The sequence below is a fragment of the Microcebus murinus genome, chromosome 18 (assembly GCF_040939455.1).
Source record: "Microcebus murinus isolate Inina chromosome 18, M.murinus_Inina_mat1.0, whole genome shotgun sequence".
NCBI classification, from domain to species: Eukaryota; Metazoa; Chordata; class Mammalia; order Primates; family Cheirogaleidae; genus Microcebus; species Microcebus murinus.
This window is the reverse complement of record NC_134121.1, coordinates 2,760,443-2,775,839: the sequence shown is the minus strand read 5'-3', so window position 1 is coordinate 2,775,839 and position 15,397 is coordinate 2,760,443. Positions and strand designations below refer to the sequence as shown.

Here is a 15,397-nt window from a genome sequence, read left to right as displayed (position 1 = left end):
ACCTGGAACCCTAACCAGGGCAAGGACCACAGCCACAGCCAGAGCAAGGGGAGGGGCTGCGGGAGGCGGTGCAGCCCCACCTGGCCTGTGCAACCCACGCACTGCTCACCCTCCTTGTCACACCCACCCCGAGTGGCCCCGAGGACCCCCGTGACACCTTCCAGGGGTGAGGGACCTGCGGCCTCAAGGCCGTATGTGGCCCTCCACAGATCCCTTCAATCAAACCCAAACCTCACAGGACAAATCCCTCATTAAAAGCATTTGTTCTGTACATTTGGATCCAGCTAACCGGCTGCACAGGAGGATCCAGAAGGCCACACGTGGCCCCCAGGCCGCAGGTCCCCAGCCCCAGCCTCAGCCTGGGCTCCAAGGCCGAGGGAACCCGCCGCAGGGCATGGGTTGAACTCTTGCTCCCCTGGCCCCATGAAGAGCTGCCACTGAGTCCCCCCGTTCTAGGCACTCCAGCTCCCCCGGGGTGCCCAGCAGCTGCCCAGGAGGGTAAAAGCCACCAACACTCCCCCAGGGCTGTGCTCCGGCCTTGCAGATGCAAGGAGGAGAAAGGCTAAGGCTCCCCAGGGTCCCAGTGGGCCGGGTCACGTGCCTGGAGGGTCACAGTGCGGAGAGGGCTGGCTGGGGACCACGTGGAGCAGCCGGCCCTGTAATACGCCTTACGACGCCCAGGCCTCTGGGCATCTGCCTGGGGACTACCCTCCGCGAGGAACAGACGGCACCAGGACTCCTGGGGCCCTCGGCCTGGAGGGACTGTTTGGTCCCAGGTGAGGATGCTACGGACAAAGTCACCAGCCACCGGGCCAGGGACACAGAGGGACACCGTGCAGAGCCCTGGCCTCGGGGAGGGGCCGCCAGAGGTCAGCATCCCGGGCAACGACTCAGCTGGTACCCGCAGCCCAGGTCGGGCCTCAGGGCCACCCCAGATCCCCCTTGGCCGGGACCAGGGACTCACCTGCTGTCGCTTTCCAGAAACACAGAGCCGTGGCTGTCGGCCAGGGCCGCGCGCACGGGCGAGAGGCAGAAGGGCGAGGAGAAGGCGTCCAGGTCCGAGTCGAAGGAGCTGTCCCTGCTCACGCCCTCGGCCGACAGCTCCAGGGAGCCGTCCCTCTCTCCGGGCTCGGGCCGCGGCTCCGGCCCCTCCTCGGTGCCGTCCTGGGAGCTGAGGGTGGACAGGGTTCCGGAGTCGCTGTGGGCCGGCTGCAGGGCCGGCAGGGGGCTGTCCTCCCCCAGGCTCTTGGCCAGCTTCTCCCCGTCCTCCAGCGAGGGGCTGGGGAGCGCGGCGTCGCCGGCGCTCTGGGCCACCCCCAGGATGTCCTCGTCTCTGGGGGTGGGCGGGGGCCGTGGCTCCGTGGGGGAGGACTGGTGGAGGCCCCCCGAGCTCTGGGCGCGCCGGGCCCGAGGGCGGGGCGCCTTGCGGACGGGCGAGCTCTCGGGGGTGATGTATCGCAGAGCCTCCTCGTCCTGCCTCTGGATGCGAGAGTTGGGGACCCACGCCAGGATGAGGGTGGCGCCCAGCGTCTCGTCCTTCTCCATGTACAAGCACAGGTAACCTGTGGGGGCAGCAGGGCGGGTGGGTTGGCGGCGGCGGGAGCCGCGGGCGGGGCCCTGGCGCTGCTGCGCAGGCCTGCTCCTCCTAGAGCTCCCGCCCCGGGCAGACCAGGGCGCAGCCGGCCCCAAGCAAAGCACGCGAGGGGGGCTCGGTGGAAGCTCACACACACTTCCAGCAGAGCCAGGGGGACCTGGTCCCCGAGCTGCTACGGCCTGTCCCGGGCTTTTGCAATCAGGAGGAGGTGTGCTGGGTCCCAGCGCCCACCCCGCCCCAGGGCTCTCCTGGCTGCGGCAGCCTCCGCTTCTGAGCAAGCCCGGCTGCACAGCACTGGCAGGGGCGGTAGAGAATGGAGACTTTATGTCACAGAAGGAACACATCCCGGCTGGGGTGCCTGGGCCTCTTCCAGTCACCTGTGGCTGTAGGGTATTCCTTTTTTTGTTGTTTTATGTGGCTTTTTGGACAAAAGGGCCACCTCTGAAGCTGCTGGGCGAGCGAGGACGGCAAACACCGGGGTGCTGGTGGGGACGGACAGGTGCGATTTCTCCCAGGCCAGCAGCAGCGGGGGCTTGGGGGAGCCTGGGTTTGGGGGAGGTGGCATTTCCTCACGCAGCACCAAGCCCTTTCGGGATACCTGGCGCCAGTCCCGCCCCCTCTGTGCTGGGAGGCCTCCAGGGCGGGGACCCCCAGCGCCCGCTCAGCTCTGCCCCATTTCCGACTGAGGCTGGGAAAGTCGGGGTGTCCCTCGGTTGTGCGTAAGCGTGGCCCCAGCCGCCAGTCACGCAGCTTCTTCGGGACTGGGTGGAACCGAGCCCCCGCCCCTGCCTTGATACCCCTCTGCCTCCCAGCGCCACGGGAAGCCGTCCAAAGGCCTGGTGCGAGAGCCTCCGCGCCCCTCCCACGGGGCCGTGCCACCGGGGGCCTGCACCTCCCCCAGGGGCACAGTGCCTGGGACTCGGGCCCAGAACCCCCCACCCGCGTGGCTGAGGCCGGGAGTCCAGGGCAGGAGGAGTGGGCTGGCGGCCGCTCTCCTGCTCCGGGCCCTGGATTCTGCCCCTGAACCTGACGTCCGGGTCACAGGAAGATACGCTTATCAAGGCAGGAGGACACAGCACGCTCTTTAGACATTCCATGAGCATGATTTAATCTGTGTGGTTTTTTGTGGGTTTTTTTTTTTTTGAGACAGGATTTTGCTATACTGCCCAGGCTGGCCTTGAACTCCAGGGCTCAAGGGGTCCTCCCACCTCGGCCCCCTGAGTAGCTGGACTCCAGGGTGCCCCACCACCAGGCCCCGCTGAACTTTTTGTCTTGTTTAGCAATTTACGTGTTCAAAACTCTACTGAAACACAACCTGCATACGGCAGAGTGCCCAGATCGCGCTGTGACTTATAACTTTTAAATATGTCGAGGTCTGGTCTGGGGCCTGTCTGTGCCTCTTGCCCTGGGCCCATGCAGCAGAGGGGGGACAAGTCCCTGTGGGCCACAGGGGACTGCAGGAGCCCGGGACTACCTGGAGGCAGGCGGGGAGAACCGAGGACAGCCCAGGGAAGAAGGCTCAGGACCCCACCCTCACCCCCATCCCCACCCCCACCAGGCAGGCTCTCTGAGCAGCGGGGGCCTCACCCGCCACCGAGGCCCTGCCCACTCCCATGGGGCTGTTGTGCAAACTCAGTAAAGCAATAGCTGTATAAAGCAATACGTCTATTTGTTGCAAGTCACTCACACAAACGACAAGGGACCTTGTAGGCCTCGGGTATCACTAACCCATCTTTTTGGTCCACCTTTGGGGACAGGAGGGCCAGCCTCCAGGGCGGAGCTGGACCTATCACCCCAGAGCCCCCTTCTGGGAGGACAGCCACAGTTAGTTTCACATTCTAGAAAAAATACACCAAATGCACTCATCTCTCTTACGAGCTATGGCCCGGGGCCTAGGATGTCCTGGCTCAAATGTAACCTGGGCCCTGCCAAAAACAAAACAAAACAAAAACACATAGTCTCCTTCTCTTTGGCTCAGCCCAAGAGGACAGCGTCTCCGTCCCCACAGGAGGAAGTTGCCCCCTCCAGGAACCACAGGAACAGGCCTGCAGGTGTCCCAGGGAAGGCTGCAGGTGACGGGAGCCCAGCACGGGGTGGGGGGGCAGAGAGGCCCTTTGTCCATGTCCACCCTGAGCGCCCGGCCAGAGCTTCTGCCCGACTTTTGAAACAGTTTGTTTTCCAGGGCAGAGGGTGACCAGGAGCAGGGATTCCTAGGGGGTTCCGGCCCATCCCCCGACCACAGCCCTGCCTGACGCTGTCTGTTCTCACCTCGGCCTGAGGGACGGGGTCCTGACGCCAAGCTCGGGGTCCTAGAGGGGAGGGCCCCACTCCCTCGCCTGGCGGGCAGGGGGCTCCAGCCCCCACCTTCTGGGACCTCAGTGAACTTGTCAGCACAGTGGTAAATTCCTTAACCCATTCTGCCCCACCCCGTGTGCACGGGTCAGAGGTCACTGACGCCCCGCACAGCTGGGGACATGAGGCCGGAGGAAGTGAGACACAGCCTGCCAGGCAGAGCCGGTGACTGGAGAGAGGTCAGCAGATCAGCTGGGCCCTCCCCAGGCCTGTGACCTTGGGGTCCCCCGTTCCCTAGGCCTGTGACCTTGGGGTCCCACCTCCCCAGGCCTGTGACCTCAGGGTCCCCCTCCCCAGGCCTGTGACCTCAGGGTCCCCTGTTTCCCAGACCTGTGACCTCGGGGTCCCCCGTTCCCTAGGCCTGTGACCTCGGGGTCCCCCCTCCCCAGGCCTGTGACCTCCGGGTCCTCCCTCCCCAGGCCTGTGCCCTTGGGGGCCCTCCCTGGCTCACCTGGGTGGTGCTCCCCCAGCCCCTGCAGCCCCTCCGGTGGGTGCACGCAGACATTGTTCTTGGAGTAGATGATCTCACCATCCAGGACGGAGGGGGACCCGCTGCCACCGCCCGGGGTGAGGGTCAGGAGGTCGGAGGCTTTGGAGGAGGCCCGGCGAAGGAGGCGGCCCAGAGACATTGCCGGGCGAGTGTTTCCATCCTCCGCACGCTTAGGCCCGGGCGGGGCTCGTCAAGATCTGCCTGGCAGGGGAGAGAGAGGAGATGCTTCAAGGTCAAGGTCGAGGACTTGTGCCAGGCCATCCCTAGAGCTATGTCACACCAGCGGGCACCCAGCGGGTGCTGGTTAACTAGAGGAAGGGGTCCTGCTAGTGCACAGCCATGTGCGGGGCAGGCCAGGGCCTCCGCCTCGGGGTGGGGGGTCATTCTTTTGTATAGGGGAGCAGCCTGTGGGGTGCAGGATGCAGAGCAGCCCCCCGGGCTGGGCCCCCAGATGCCACTCGCATTGCCCCAAGGAGAGCCACTAGGCCAGAGTACACATGTGCCAACCTCCAGGGCTTAGTCTCTCTGCTGGTACTGCCACAAGTGGGCACCGCCCCCCTGAACCTCCCACCCTGTCCCCGCTGTGTGTCCCCACATCCTGATGCCCAAGGTGTCACAAGTACCATCTGAAGAGCCTGCCTTTACATGCAATTCATTTGTTATAAAAGACACTAGAAACAAAAGGATCAGTATCCATGATACATAAAGAACTCCTACAAACTCACTGGAAAAGGAGCAACACCATCCCAACAGGAAGACCAGAGATACACACAGGAAGAAAACCAAAGAACTGATAACCATAAATTCTCAGTTTCAGACAAATGTCCAACACACAACAGACTGGCAGAATCAATTTTAAGTCTTAATATACTGCAGGTTGGTGGGGATTTGGGGAGAGAGCTCTCAGGGGCTCTGGTCCACTCAAAGGCCAGGGAGTGATGTGGCCACGTAGGGCACAGGGCCGACCCCAGAAATTCCACTTCCAGGTGGAATTTAAGGTGGTTAGGGGACACACCCACTGGGGGTGACCCCTCGGTGCACAGGTGAGCAAACTGCTCTGCAAACGGCCAGAGAGTGACCGCCCAATGCTGCCCTTGTCGGGAACAGCTGCAGACAACAAATGGGTGTGACCAGTGAAAATTTACGGGGAGACATGGAAGCTGGAATTTCATATCATTTTCACGTGTCACCAAAAGAAAAAATCTTCTTTGGACCTTTACCAACCATTTTAAAAATTCAAAAATCACCCTTAGTTCTGGGGCTGTGCAGAGCAGGCAGAGGCTGGATTTGATCCATGGGCTGCAGAGGGCAGCCCTGCATAGACCACCCAACTGCATCCGAATACTCCACTCTACCTGTCCGATCACCTCCTGCCACCCCCTCCAGGAAGCCCTCCAGCCACCCTCGGTCTAAAGGCTTCATCTCACATTATGACATATGGTAACCAAGTTGTGAACATTTTTTAAAAATCTCATGGTAACCTATACATCAAAAACTACGTTGTCTTTCCACATAAATCGCCTGGAAGAGCTGTATCCTTACTCTAACAATGCTTCCGTTGTCCAGAATATTTTTAGAATTCAGGAATTACAAGGCCAGTTCACGAGTGACATAAGAAAACAAGTCTCCTGTGTCTAGACCAGCCATGCCCGATAGAAATATAACAAGAACCACATATACAATTTAAAATTTCCTGGTAGCAGCTGGGCGCGGTGGCTCACACCTGTAATCCCAGCACTTTGGGAGGCTCAGGCAGGAAGAGATGTTTGAGACTAGCAGTTCAAGACCAGCCTGGGCAACATAGTGAGACCCCACCTCAACAAAAATTAAAAAAAAAAAAAAAATTAGCAGGCATAGTGGTGCACGTGCACGCCCAGCTACTCAGGAGGCTGAGGCAGGAGGATTATTTGAGCCCAGGAATTCAAGGTTGCAGTGAGCTATGATTGGGCCACTGCACTCCAGCCTGGGCGGCAGAGCAAGACTCCGTCTCAAAAAAAAAAAAAAAATTTTTTTTCCTGGTAGACACATTTTAGAAAGTAAAAAGAAACAAGTAAAATTAATTTTAATACTTTCTAACCCATTGTATCCAAAATATTATCATTTCAGCACGTAATCCACGTGAAAAAAATCATTAAAGAAATATTTTACATTCTTAAAGTTTTCAAAGTCTGGTGTACACTTTGCACATAAGCACGCTGAAGTTCCGACCAACCACGTATTGCGTGCTGGTGACCTGGCGTGGCCGTGGCATCCGCAGGGGACGAGGCCACGGCAGGGCTGGATCCTCCCCTCCTCGGGGCCGCAAATGGTGTGAGTGTAACTGCCGGGGTTGGCCGCAAACAACTCTCAGCTGCTTCCAGAAATCAAAACCATCTTTAAAGTGAAGATGTTTTGCCACCACTGAGGATAATTAAAAGAATGTGCTGGAGGTTTTGAAGGAGATTCCAAAATACAAGTGCTCCGAATGTGGTGTTTTCCCACCTACCAGCACGCGTGGCACCTGGCGTGGGCTCTAGGAGGTACGTCCCAGGTGTGCACTCGTGTGCAAATGGGAAAACAGGTGCCAGCACCCAGAACATTTGGAACAGGAGACCTTTGTCCGCCACCTGCAAGTTCCGGCTCCTCCCCCATCCTGCTGGGGCCGCAGGGCCAGGCCTCCCTCCGCCTCCCGGATCCTGCTGGAAAGACCAGGCCCCCTTTGGATAAAGCAGGGCATGTCTGTTAAACATTAGCCAGGATTATTTGCTCTCTTTAGACAATTCGTGGCCGGGCACGGTGGCTCACGCCTGCAATCCCAGCACTCTGGGAGGCCAAGGCGGGCAGATCGCTTGAGGTCAGGAGTTCGAAACCAGCCTGAGCGAGAGCGAGACCCTGTCTCTACTAAAAATAGAAAGAAATTAATTGACCATCTAAAAACATATATACAAAAAATTAGCCGGGCATGGTGGCGCATGCCTGTAGTCCCAGCTACTGGGGAGGCTGAGGCAGGAGGATCGCTTGAGCCCAGGAGATTGAGGTTGCTGTGAGCTAGGCTGAAGCCACAGCACTCACTCTACCTGGGCAACAGAGTGAGACTCTGTCTCAAAAAATAATAATAAAAAAAATAATAATAATAAAAGACAATTCTGACTTACTTTTAAAATCTACTTGCTCCTCCGAGAGCCTGTTCCGTCTAAGTTAAACCTGGTCCCCAACCTCTGGCAGCCCTCAAAGTAGAAGTGAACACCCCTTCACTGAGTGTGCATATCCCTTAAATCTTCCAATACATATTTGCGTATTTTCTGCCATCTTCCACGTCCTATCTAAAAATAAACAAATGAAAAATGTAAAAAACTCCCCCACTGGAATGCTATCGTATCTTGCTTTCAGTGACATCATAAATATATTTCACTAGGTGATGTGGGTCGAACTGTACCCCTACGGTTCACGTGTTGAAGTCCTCACCCCCAGTACCTCGGAACATGACCTTATTTGAAGATAGTGTCTCTTTTTTGTTTTTTTGAGACAGTCTCACTCTGTTGCCCAGGCTAGAGTGCCTTGGCGTCAGCCTAGCTCACAGCAACCTCAAACTCCTGGGCTCAAGTAATCCTCCTGCCTCAGCCTCCCGAGTACCTGGGACTACAGGCATGCGCCACCATGCCCGGCTAATTTTTTCTATATATTTTTAGCTGTCAAGCTAATTTATTTCTATTTTTTTTTTTTTAGTAGAGACAGGGTCTCACTCTCGCTCAGGCTGGTTTCGAACTCTTGACCTTGAGCGATCCTCCCACCTAGGCCTCCCAGAGAGCTAGGATTACAGGGGTGAGCCACTGCGCCCAGCCGAAGATGGTGTTTTTATGGAAGTGACTGAGTCAAAATGAGGTCATTAGGGTGAGCCCTAATCCAACGCCATTGGCGTCCTCATAAAATGGAAGTTTGGAGACAGACACGAGTATACCAGAATGCCACGTGACCTTAAGACAGCATCCACAGGAGAGAGACCTGGGACAGATCCCTCCCTCACAGCCTCAGCAGGAACCAAACTTCCCGACACCCTGACCTTGGACCCCTGACCTCCAGAACAGGAAAATGGCTTTCTGATGATCCACCCACCTGAGTCAACTGTCCTGTTTATGAGACACTTGTGTTTCTCTCGGTGTGCTTTGTCAATTTGCTGGGCTGTTGGAATTCTTATTTGATGCGTAAGAACTCTTTACAAAGCAAAGATCATAATTCCCTGCTACAGGTGCTGCACGCTTGTTTTTCCTAATTTGTTTGCCTTTTAATTGTATCATATATCTTTAAGTAGAGAAGTTTTAGACTGTCGTGACAAATTGTAGTAACTTTTCCTTAGTGATTTCTTTTATGACTTTTGTACTTTATATAATCCTTCCCAAGCCAAAGATCTGTTAAGCTTTGGTTTATATTTTCCTATAATTTTCTTAAGCTTTCACTGTCTAATGAACTACCTTTGGTATTTCAAAAAGCCTAATTCAAAGTGCACATTTACCAGAAAAGGCCTCAAATGTTCAAGTATCAACCCGTTCAGTGAATGAGTGTTCATGTTGTTTTTATTTAATATTTCTTGTTCTTATTGTCACTCCATTATGCCTGATAAAAACAGAGAAATTGGTCATAGCTTAATAAAGCTGGGATGGTTGTTATATAAAACTTCACAGAGGCTGGGCATGGTGACTTATGCCTGTAATCCTGGCACTCTGGGAGGCCGAGGTGGGAGGATCGCTCAAGGTCAGGAGTTCCAGACCAGCCTGAGCAAGAGTGAGACCCCGTCTCTACTAAAACAAAAAAAATAGAAAGAAATTAGCCAGACAACTAAAAATCTATATAGAAAAAAAAAAAACTTAGCCGGGCATGGTGGCGCATGCCTGTAGTCCCAGCTACTCGGGAGGCTGAGGCAGGAGGATCGCTTGAGCCCAGGAGTTGGAGGTTGCTGTGACCTGGGCTGACGCCACGGCACTCTGGCCCGGGTGACAGAGCGAGACTCTGCCTCAAAATAAATAAATAAATAAAACTTCACAGAGAGCTTACAAAGAGTGTGGCCTTGGCTGTGCCGTGAGACCTGTAGGGTTTGGCCCACATTCCGGTCCCGACCCTCGGCCCCTCCCTCCCTGCACAGGTGGTGGACGGACGTGTGCAGGACCCACGGTCCTCGTGCCGCCAACACGCCCCCGGGGGAGTAACTGCAGTGCAGGCACAGCTCGGCGGGCAGGAGGGAGGTGGGACTGTGACAACAGCCTCTGCCTGCTGACGGCACCGCTAATAAAACACGTTCTCGGAAACTCACGGGACTGCCCTGCGGGAAGCCACGCAACAGCTCCTCGCCCTGCTGGGCGGGCGGCTCGGCCCGCGGGCTCCAGGCCGGCCCCGGGAGGCTGGGGGGCGTGCGCGGCCGGCCGGCGCCCTCGGGCCACAGCTCCAGCCACCGCTCCCCCGGGAGGGCCGCGGGCCCCCAGAGACGGCCTCCCTGCGCCCGCAGTCCCCCACCCGTGTCTACACTGCCCTCTGTACACCCACTCCCGCTGTCCGGGTGTACCTCGGACAGGACTAAAGGGCGTCTTGGTTACACCCAAATTTTGGCAATTATGAGCACAGCAGCTATAAACCTCTGTGCACAGGTCTGTGTGGAGGACTAAGGAAGTAGACGCCATGGCACTCTAGTCCAGGCAGACTCTGTCTCAAAAAAAAAAAAAAAAAAGAATGACACAATAGTCTCCCTGCCACTTCCTTTATTTTGTAGGGCAGTTTTAGGTTTGCAGAAGAATGAACAGAAAGTACAGAGTAAAAAATATATAATATATTTCTGTATTTCTGTTGATGTTAAAAAAAATAAAAAAATAAAATATAAAAAAAATATATAATATAAAACACCCCGGGTTTGCCTATTCTTTTTATTTGTGCACTGCACACTAGACACACTGCACACATAACCACACACTGACACTACACACACATTACACACATACACCCCCACACCACACACACTGTATATACACACTGCATACTGCCCACGCTACACACGCATACCACAGGCACTGCACGTTCATCACATACACACCACACACCACACACATGCCACGTACACAGTTCACCCCTCACCCACACAGACGCGCTCCCCAGGTGCCCCTCCCCCGCCAGCACTGGGGTGGCCGTCAGCTGCAGGGCTGGTCCCTCCGGCCAACGTCACAGCAGACGATGACGGGACGGGCGTCGTGGATACCAGGCACAGGGGCCTCCTCCCCACCCAGGTCGCGCTGGTCTGTCCCAGGGCCACGTGTCCCCGGGCAGGAGGAATGTGGGTGTCACACGGCTCCCACTTCATGGAGCACAGGGTCGGCCCTCCCGTGGGGCATCCGACAGGGAAGCTGCGCCCCAGGGCCCGTCTCCTCAGCCTCCCGCGTCTCCCTGGTCGGCGTGTCTCCCTGGTCGGCGCCTCTCGCAGGCCCAGCAAACCGCAGCCTGGGTGGCAGGAGGCTGCGGGGCGGGGAGGGGACCCCCACGAGTCTCAGCCTCCGTGGCACGCGGGGGCATCAGCAGCCTGCCCGAGAGGGAGGGGGTCCCGGCCAGAAGGAGACCTGGCCCCTCCTGCACCCGCCCCGCCATCCATCCCGCCCCTCCTCCCAACCTGCTAACGCGGGGACCCCGGTTCCCACGCCAGCTGCCAGGGGCGCAGGGCAGGCCAGGCGGGCAGCACCTCCCCCGCCCCTAGCTCCTCTGCACGCCACGGCCTCTGCCCACGCAGGGATGGTGCCGGAAGGTTCCATTAGCAGCCCCACGCAGGAGACGACAGGCCGTGGTGGAGGGAGCGGTCCTGAGGCCTCAGAGGCCCATGAAGGCGGGAGGGCGAGGTCACCGGGGCCCGCCCTGCGCTGAGCCCACGGGTGGCCGCCACGGCGGGCGCGCAGGGCTGCAGGAAGCCTCCACGCCGCTCTGCGGCCGAGGCCGGGACAGCGGGCACGTTCTGGGGACGGAGGGTGGGGACAGTCACACAGCACTGCGCACGCACTTGATGCCGCTGGACCACACACTCCAAAATGCTTAAAGTGGAAACCTCTATGCTACATATAATTTAGCACAAATAAAAAGAATAGGCGAACCCGGAGTGTTTTATATTATATATTTTTTACTCTGTACTTTCTGTTCGTTTTTCCGCAAACCTAAAACTGCCCTACAAAATAAAGGAAGTGGCAGGGAGACTATTGTGTCATTCTTTTTTTTTTTTGAGACAGAGTCTGCCCGGACTAGAGTGCCATGGCGTCTACTCCTTAGTCCTCCACACAGAAACCTGTGCTATAAACCTGATAGCCGCTGTGCTCATAATTGCCAACAAATGCCCAGGAGTTTGAGGTTGCTATGAGCTAGGCTGACGCCACAGCATTCTGGCCTGGGCAACAGAGTGAGACTCTGTCTCAAAAAAAAAAAAAAGTATTATCCAATCGGAGTGGCTTGTCCTCTTGCCGAGCCGTGGCCAGTGAGTCTGTGCAGGTGTTTAAGTTGATGTAGGAAACAAAGGATCTGACCGGACTGCACAGGCCAAAACGTAGCAGCGTTGCTTCCCTGGTCCCTCTGGACTGGCCGTTGTAGAAGGCGCCACTCTGTGGGCGCGGGGCCTGTGTCCACGCTGGCTCACACACGTGCTGGCTTATGGCTGCTGCACCCACGTTAAGTGGCTCTGAATTCAGTAGTCTCCTATAGCTGCTCATTGCACACTCTAGCATTCTGGAAGGGAGGGACGAGACATACTTGGCAGTGTCGTTTGACAGCCTTTCACCTTTCGATCTCTGCAACTAAAATGCTCTCTTTAAGCAGGGTCAGTTGTGTTGCTGTTTGGGTGTTGTCAATACCACCATCCAGCCCTCATTTGGATTTTGGCTTGTGGTGCGTTCGCTGCTACTTGACCACAGACGGTGAGCACCTCGTGCAGGCACAATGCAGACTTCGCAGGTAACTGAGTTAATGCCCTAAACCTTGGTTCCTTCATTTTAAATGCAAGTCGATGGTCCTTTCGTCACTTGTGAATCCCGAATGTGATGTATGTGTGAGGCAAGTGTGTTTCTCTTCCGCGTTATCCTGCAACCTGACGTTAAGTACAACAGAATGGGGAGTCGTGTCAGCCCCACAAGGGCTCATCCCAGTGGCGAGACCGGAGGGGACATCCCCAAGCCGTGTGGCCCGAGGATGGGTCCCGAGCCGGGCTGCCTGCAGGATTCATCTCCCCCTTTGATGCACAAAGCCCGGGGTCCCCAGAAAGAGGCGGCGAACCTGCCTGGTTCCGGAGGGTGCTGGGAGCTGGGGCCTCGCCGAGCGTGCCAGCGACGTGTTTTGTGGGAGGAAAAAGATCCCTGTTTTCCCCGTGTCCGGCTGGTGTTTAACAAGGCACGTCTTGTCCCCGCGCTTTGTTGCCCGGGCTTCCAGGGCAAAGCAGGTGAACCGGTTTCCGGCGGCCACATGGCGGTAACCGGAGCACAGGGCAATTTGCGTCTGAGCAGTCTGACAGTGCAAGGCCAAGGGCATAGTCAGCTGTGGGCTTTGTTTCCCGACAGCTTCTCAGCGGCCAGTGCCCCCCTCCCCCGTGCCCTACCTGCTCCCATCCCTGGTGCAGCCAACAGCTGTCACCAACGGGCATGGGCTGCATCTCCCAGCTTGGTGGGAACTTCCAGCTCCGTGAGGGGCCGGGGCCAGGTATGTCTGTCCTGCTGACCGCTGCCTCCCAGCCCTGGCCCAGAGCGGGCCAAGACGGACACGAGAGGACCAAGAGAGGAGGCTGGTGCGGTGCCCTCTCCTAGTGGCCCCAGGCCGCCCTGTTACTTTGGTCTTGGTAGGGAGTCTCTTCTGGAAGAGACTTTTGCACCTTTGCTCTTGCTCGTTTCTCTGCGTGGGAACCGACGGGGCCCTTTACGCCAGGACGGGAAACCGAGGCTGCGGGTGGAGGTGCCTCCGAGGGCGGCACTGGTCTGGGAGCATGTGGCTTTCCTGTGCCCGTTCCCGTGCTCTCTCGGGGACATTGGGGCCAGGTGCACTCCTCTCTCGGGTTCTAGGCCTCATCCTACTGCTTAACGGGGAGTTGCACTTGGCGGGGACTTGGCAGGTCGGTGGGTGAGCCAATCACAAGCCTCCCTGGGAGTCAGACTTGTCAGCTCCCTGCAGTGTGCTTGGCGTGGTGTGGTTGGCAGGAGAACGGACGGCCCCGGAGTTGTCCATGTCCTAATCCAGAGAACTTGTGGGCGCGCTAGGTTACGTGGCCAAGGATTGAGGTTGCAGGTGGAATCGAGGTTGCTAGTCAGCCGCCCTTGAGATGGGAGGTCATCCTGGGTTACCCAGTGGGCACAATTAGTCACAGCGTCCTTAAGAGAGGAGGGGAGAGGCAGGGGAGTCAGGGCCAGAGCGACCCACGTGGGAAGGACTCGACCAGCCGTTGCTGGCTTCGAGGCGGAGGAAGGGCCCACAGCCAAGGAACGTGGCGGCCGCCAGAAGCTGGAAAGGACAAGAAAACAGATTGTCCCCTGGAGCCTGCAGAAGGAACCAGCCCTGGTGACACTTTGATTTTAACTCAGTAACACCGAGTTGGGCTCCTGACTCCAGGACTGCGAGGTGATACACTGTGTTGTTTCAAGCTGCTACATTTGTGGCGATTTGTTACCGCAGCGATAGGAGGCTCATACGCATGGCATGGGAGTGCTTTCTAAGGAAGCGGTGGGGAGACTATTGTGTCATTCTTTTTTGTTGTTGTTGTTGACAGAGTCTGCCCCGGGCTAGAGTGTCCCGGCATCATCCTAGCTCACAGCAACCTCAAACTCCTGGGCTCAAGCGATCCTCCTGCCTCAGCCTCCCGAGTAGCTGGGACTACAGGCACGCGCCACTATGCCCGGCTAATTTTTTCTATATTCATTTTTAGTTGTCCAGCTAATTTCTTTCTATTTTTAGTAGAGACGGGGTCTCGCTCTTGCTCAGGCTGGTCTCAAACTCCTGACCTTGAGCGATCCTCCCACCTCGGCCTCCCAGAGTGCTGGGATTACAGGCGTGAGCCACCGCGCCCGGCCTATTGTGTCATTCTTAATCTGTGTTTACTCCTTTCTGGTTTTTTGGTGACTTCGCCTCTTTCTGCATCTGGGAGGGCTCTCTCTTCTCAGGTATGAAGCACCTAATCTTGGGCAATCAATTTTGGTTAATAGATATTTTAAATTCACCCTCTGTAAATATCCACGAGGAGACCGCACCCCACCACTACCACCCTGAGTTAGAGGAGCTTCAGTTGCCTCCGGGCCGAGTTTTGGTGGCCAGGCCGCTCCCAGAGGGAGGGTGGAAGGGACAGGCAGCGGCCAGATCTATCCAGGCTCCAGCCCAGCAGCTGGGCGAGTTCCCAACAGGGTGAGAAAGAAGAAGAATGTGCTACCCCCTCCCAGCGCACTCTGGCATGTCTCCCGCCCCTGTGGCTTCTGTGGTTCTTACACCCCCCCTTGAAGGCAGCTCCCCATACTCCAGCTACCTCAAAACCCCCCTCCTGGGGGTGGCTGTCCGTTCCTTTCCACCAGTGCAGCTTGGCCCTGCCAGCTGTCCGAGGCTGAGAGCCCAGCTCTCAAAGGTGCTCTGACTTCGAAAGCAGGGCTCCTCAAACTTTTTAAACAGGGGGCCAGCCCACTGTCCCTCAGACCGTTGGAGGGCCGGACTATAGTTTTTTAAAAAAACAACTATGAACAAATTCCTATGCACACTGCACATATCTTATTTTGAAGTGAAAAAAAAAAAATGGGCAAAAACACCTGCCTGTGGCCCACGGGCTGTAGTTTGAGGACTCCTGATCTAAAGAGTTGCAGGTTGATGAGAAAGAATGACTCTTGGTGGAGGGTTTCTGCAGAGCTTTTGGTTTTATTAGCATGTGTGTTTTTGTTGAGGGGAGGCCAAGTTGTTCTTTCCTTTTGAGTTACACAATAGCCTATTTTGCAAAAATCTGGCCTGACCTCGTG

The 15,397-nt window shown here is 56.7% G+C and overlaps 1 protein-coding gene across 1 annotated transcript in view; it reads right to left on the bottom strand.

Moving 5' to 3' along the window:
• The window catches only part of TBC1D16 (TBC1 domain family member 16), a 76,954-nt gene that overhangs the window by 57,786 nt on the left and 3,771 nt on the right, over window positions 1-15,397 (bottom strand). Inside the window, exons 2-3 of the mRNA XM_075994014.1 lie at window positions 4,398-4,637; window positions 965-1,562 (exon numbers count right to left, since the gene is read on the bottom strand). Of these exons, the coding sequence (XP_075850129.1) occupies window positions 965-1,562; window positions 4,398-4,575 (776 nt within the window). The 5' untranslated portion in view covers window positions 4,576-4,637. The remainder of the gene's footprint in view (window positions 1-964; window positions 1,563-4,397; window positions 4,638-15,397) is intronic.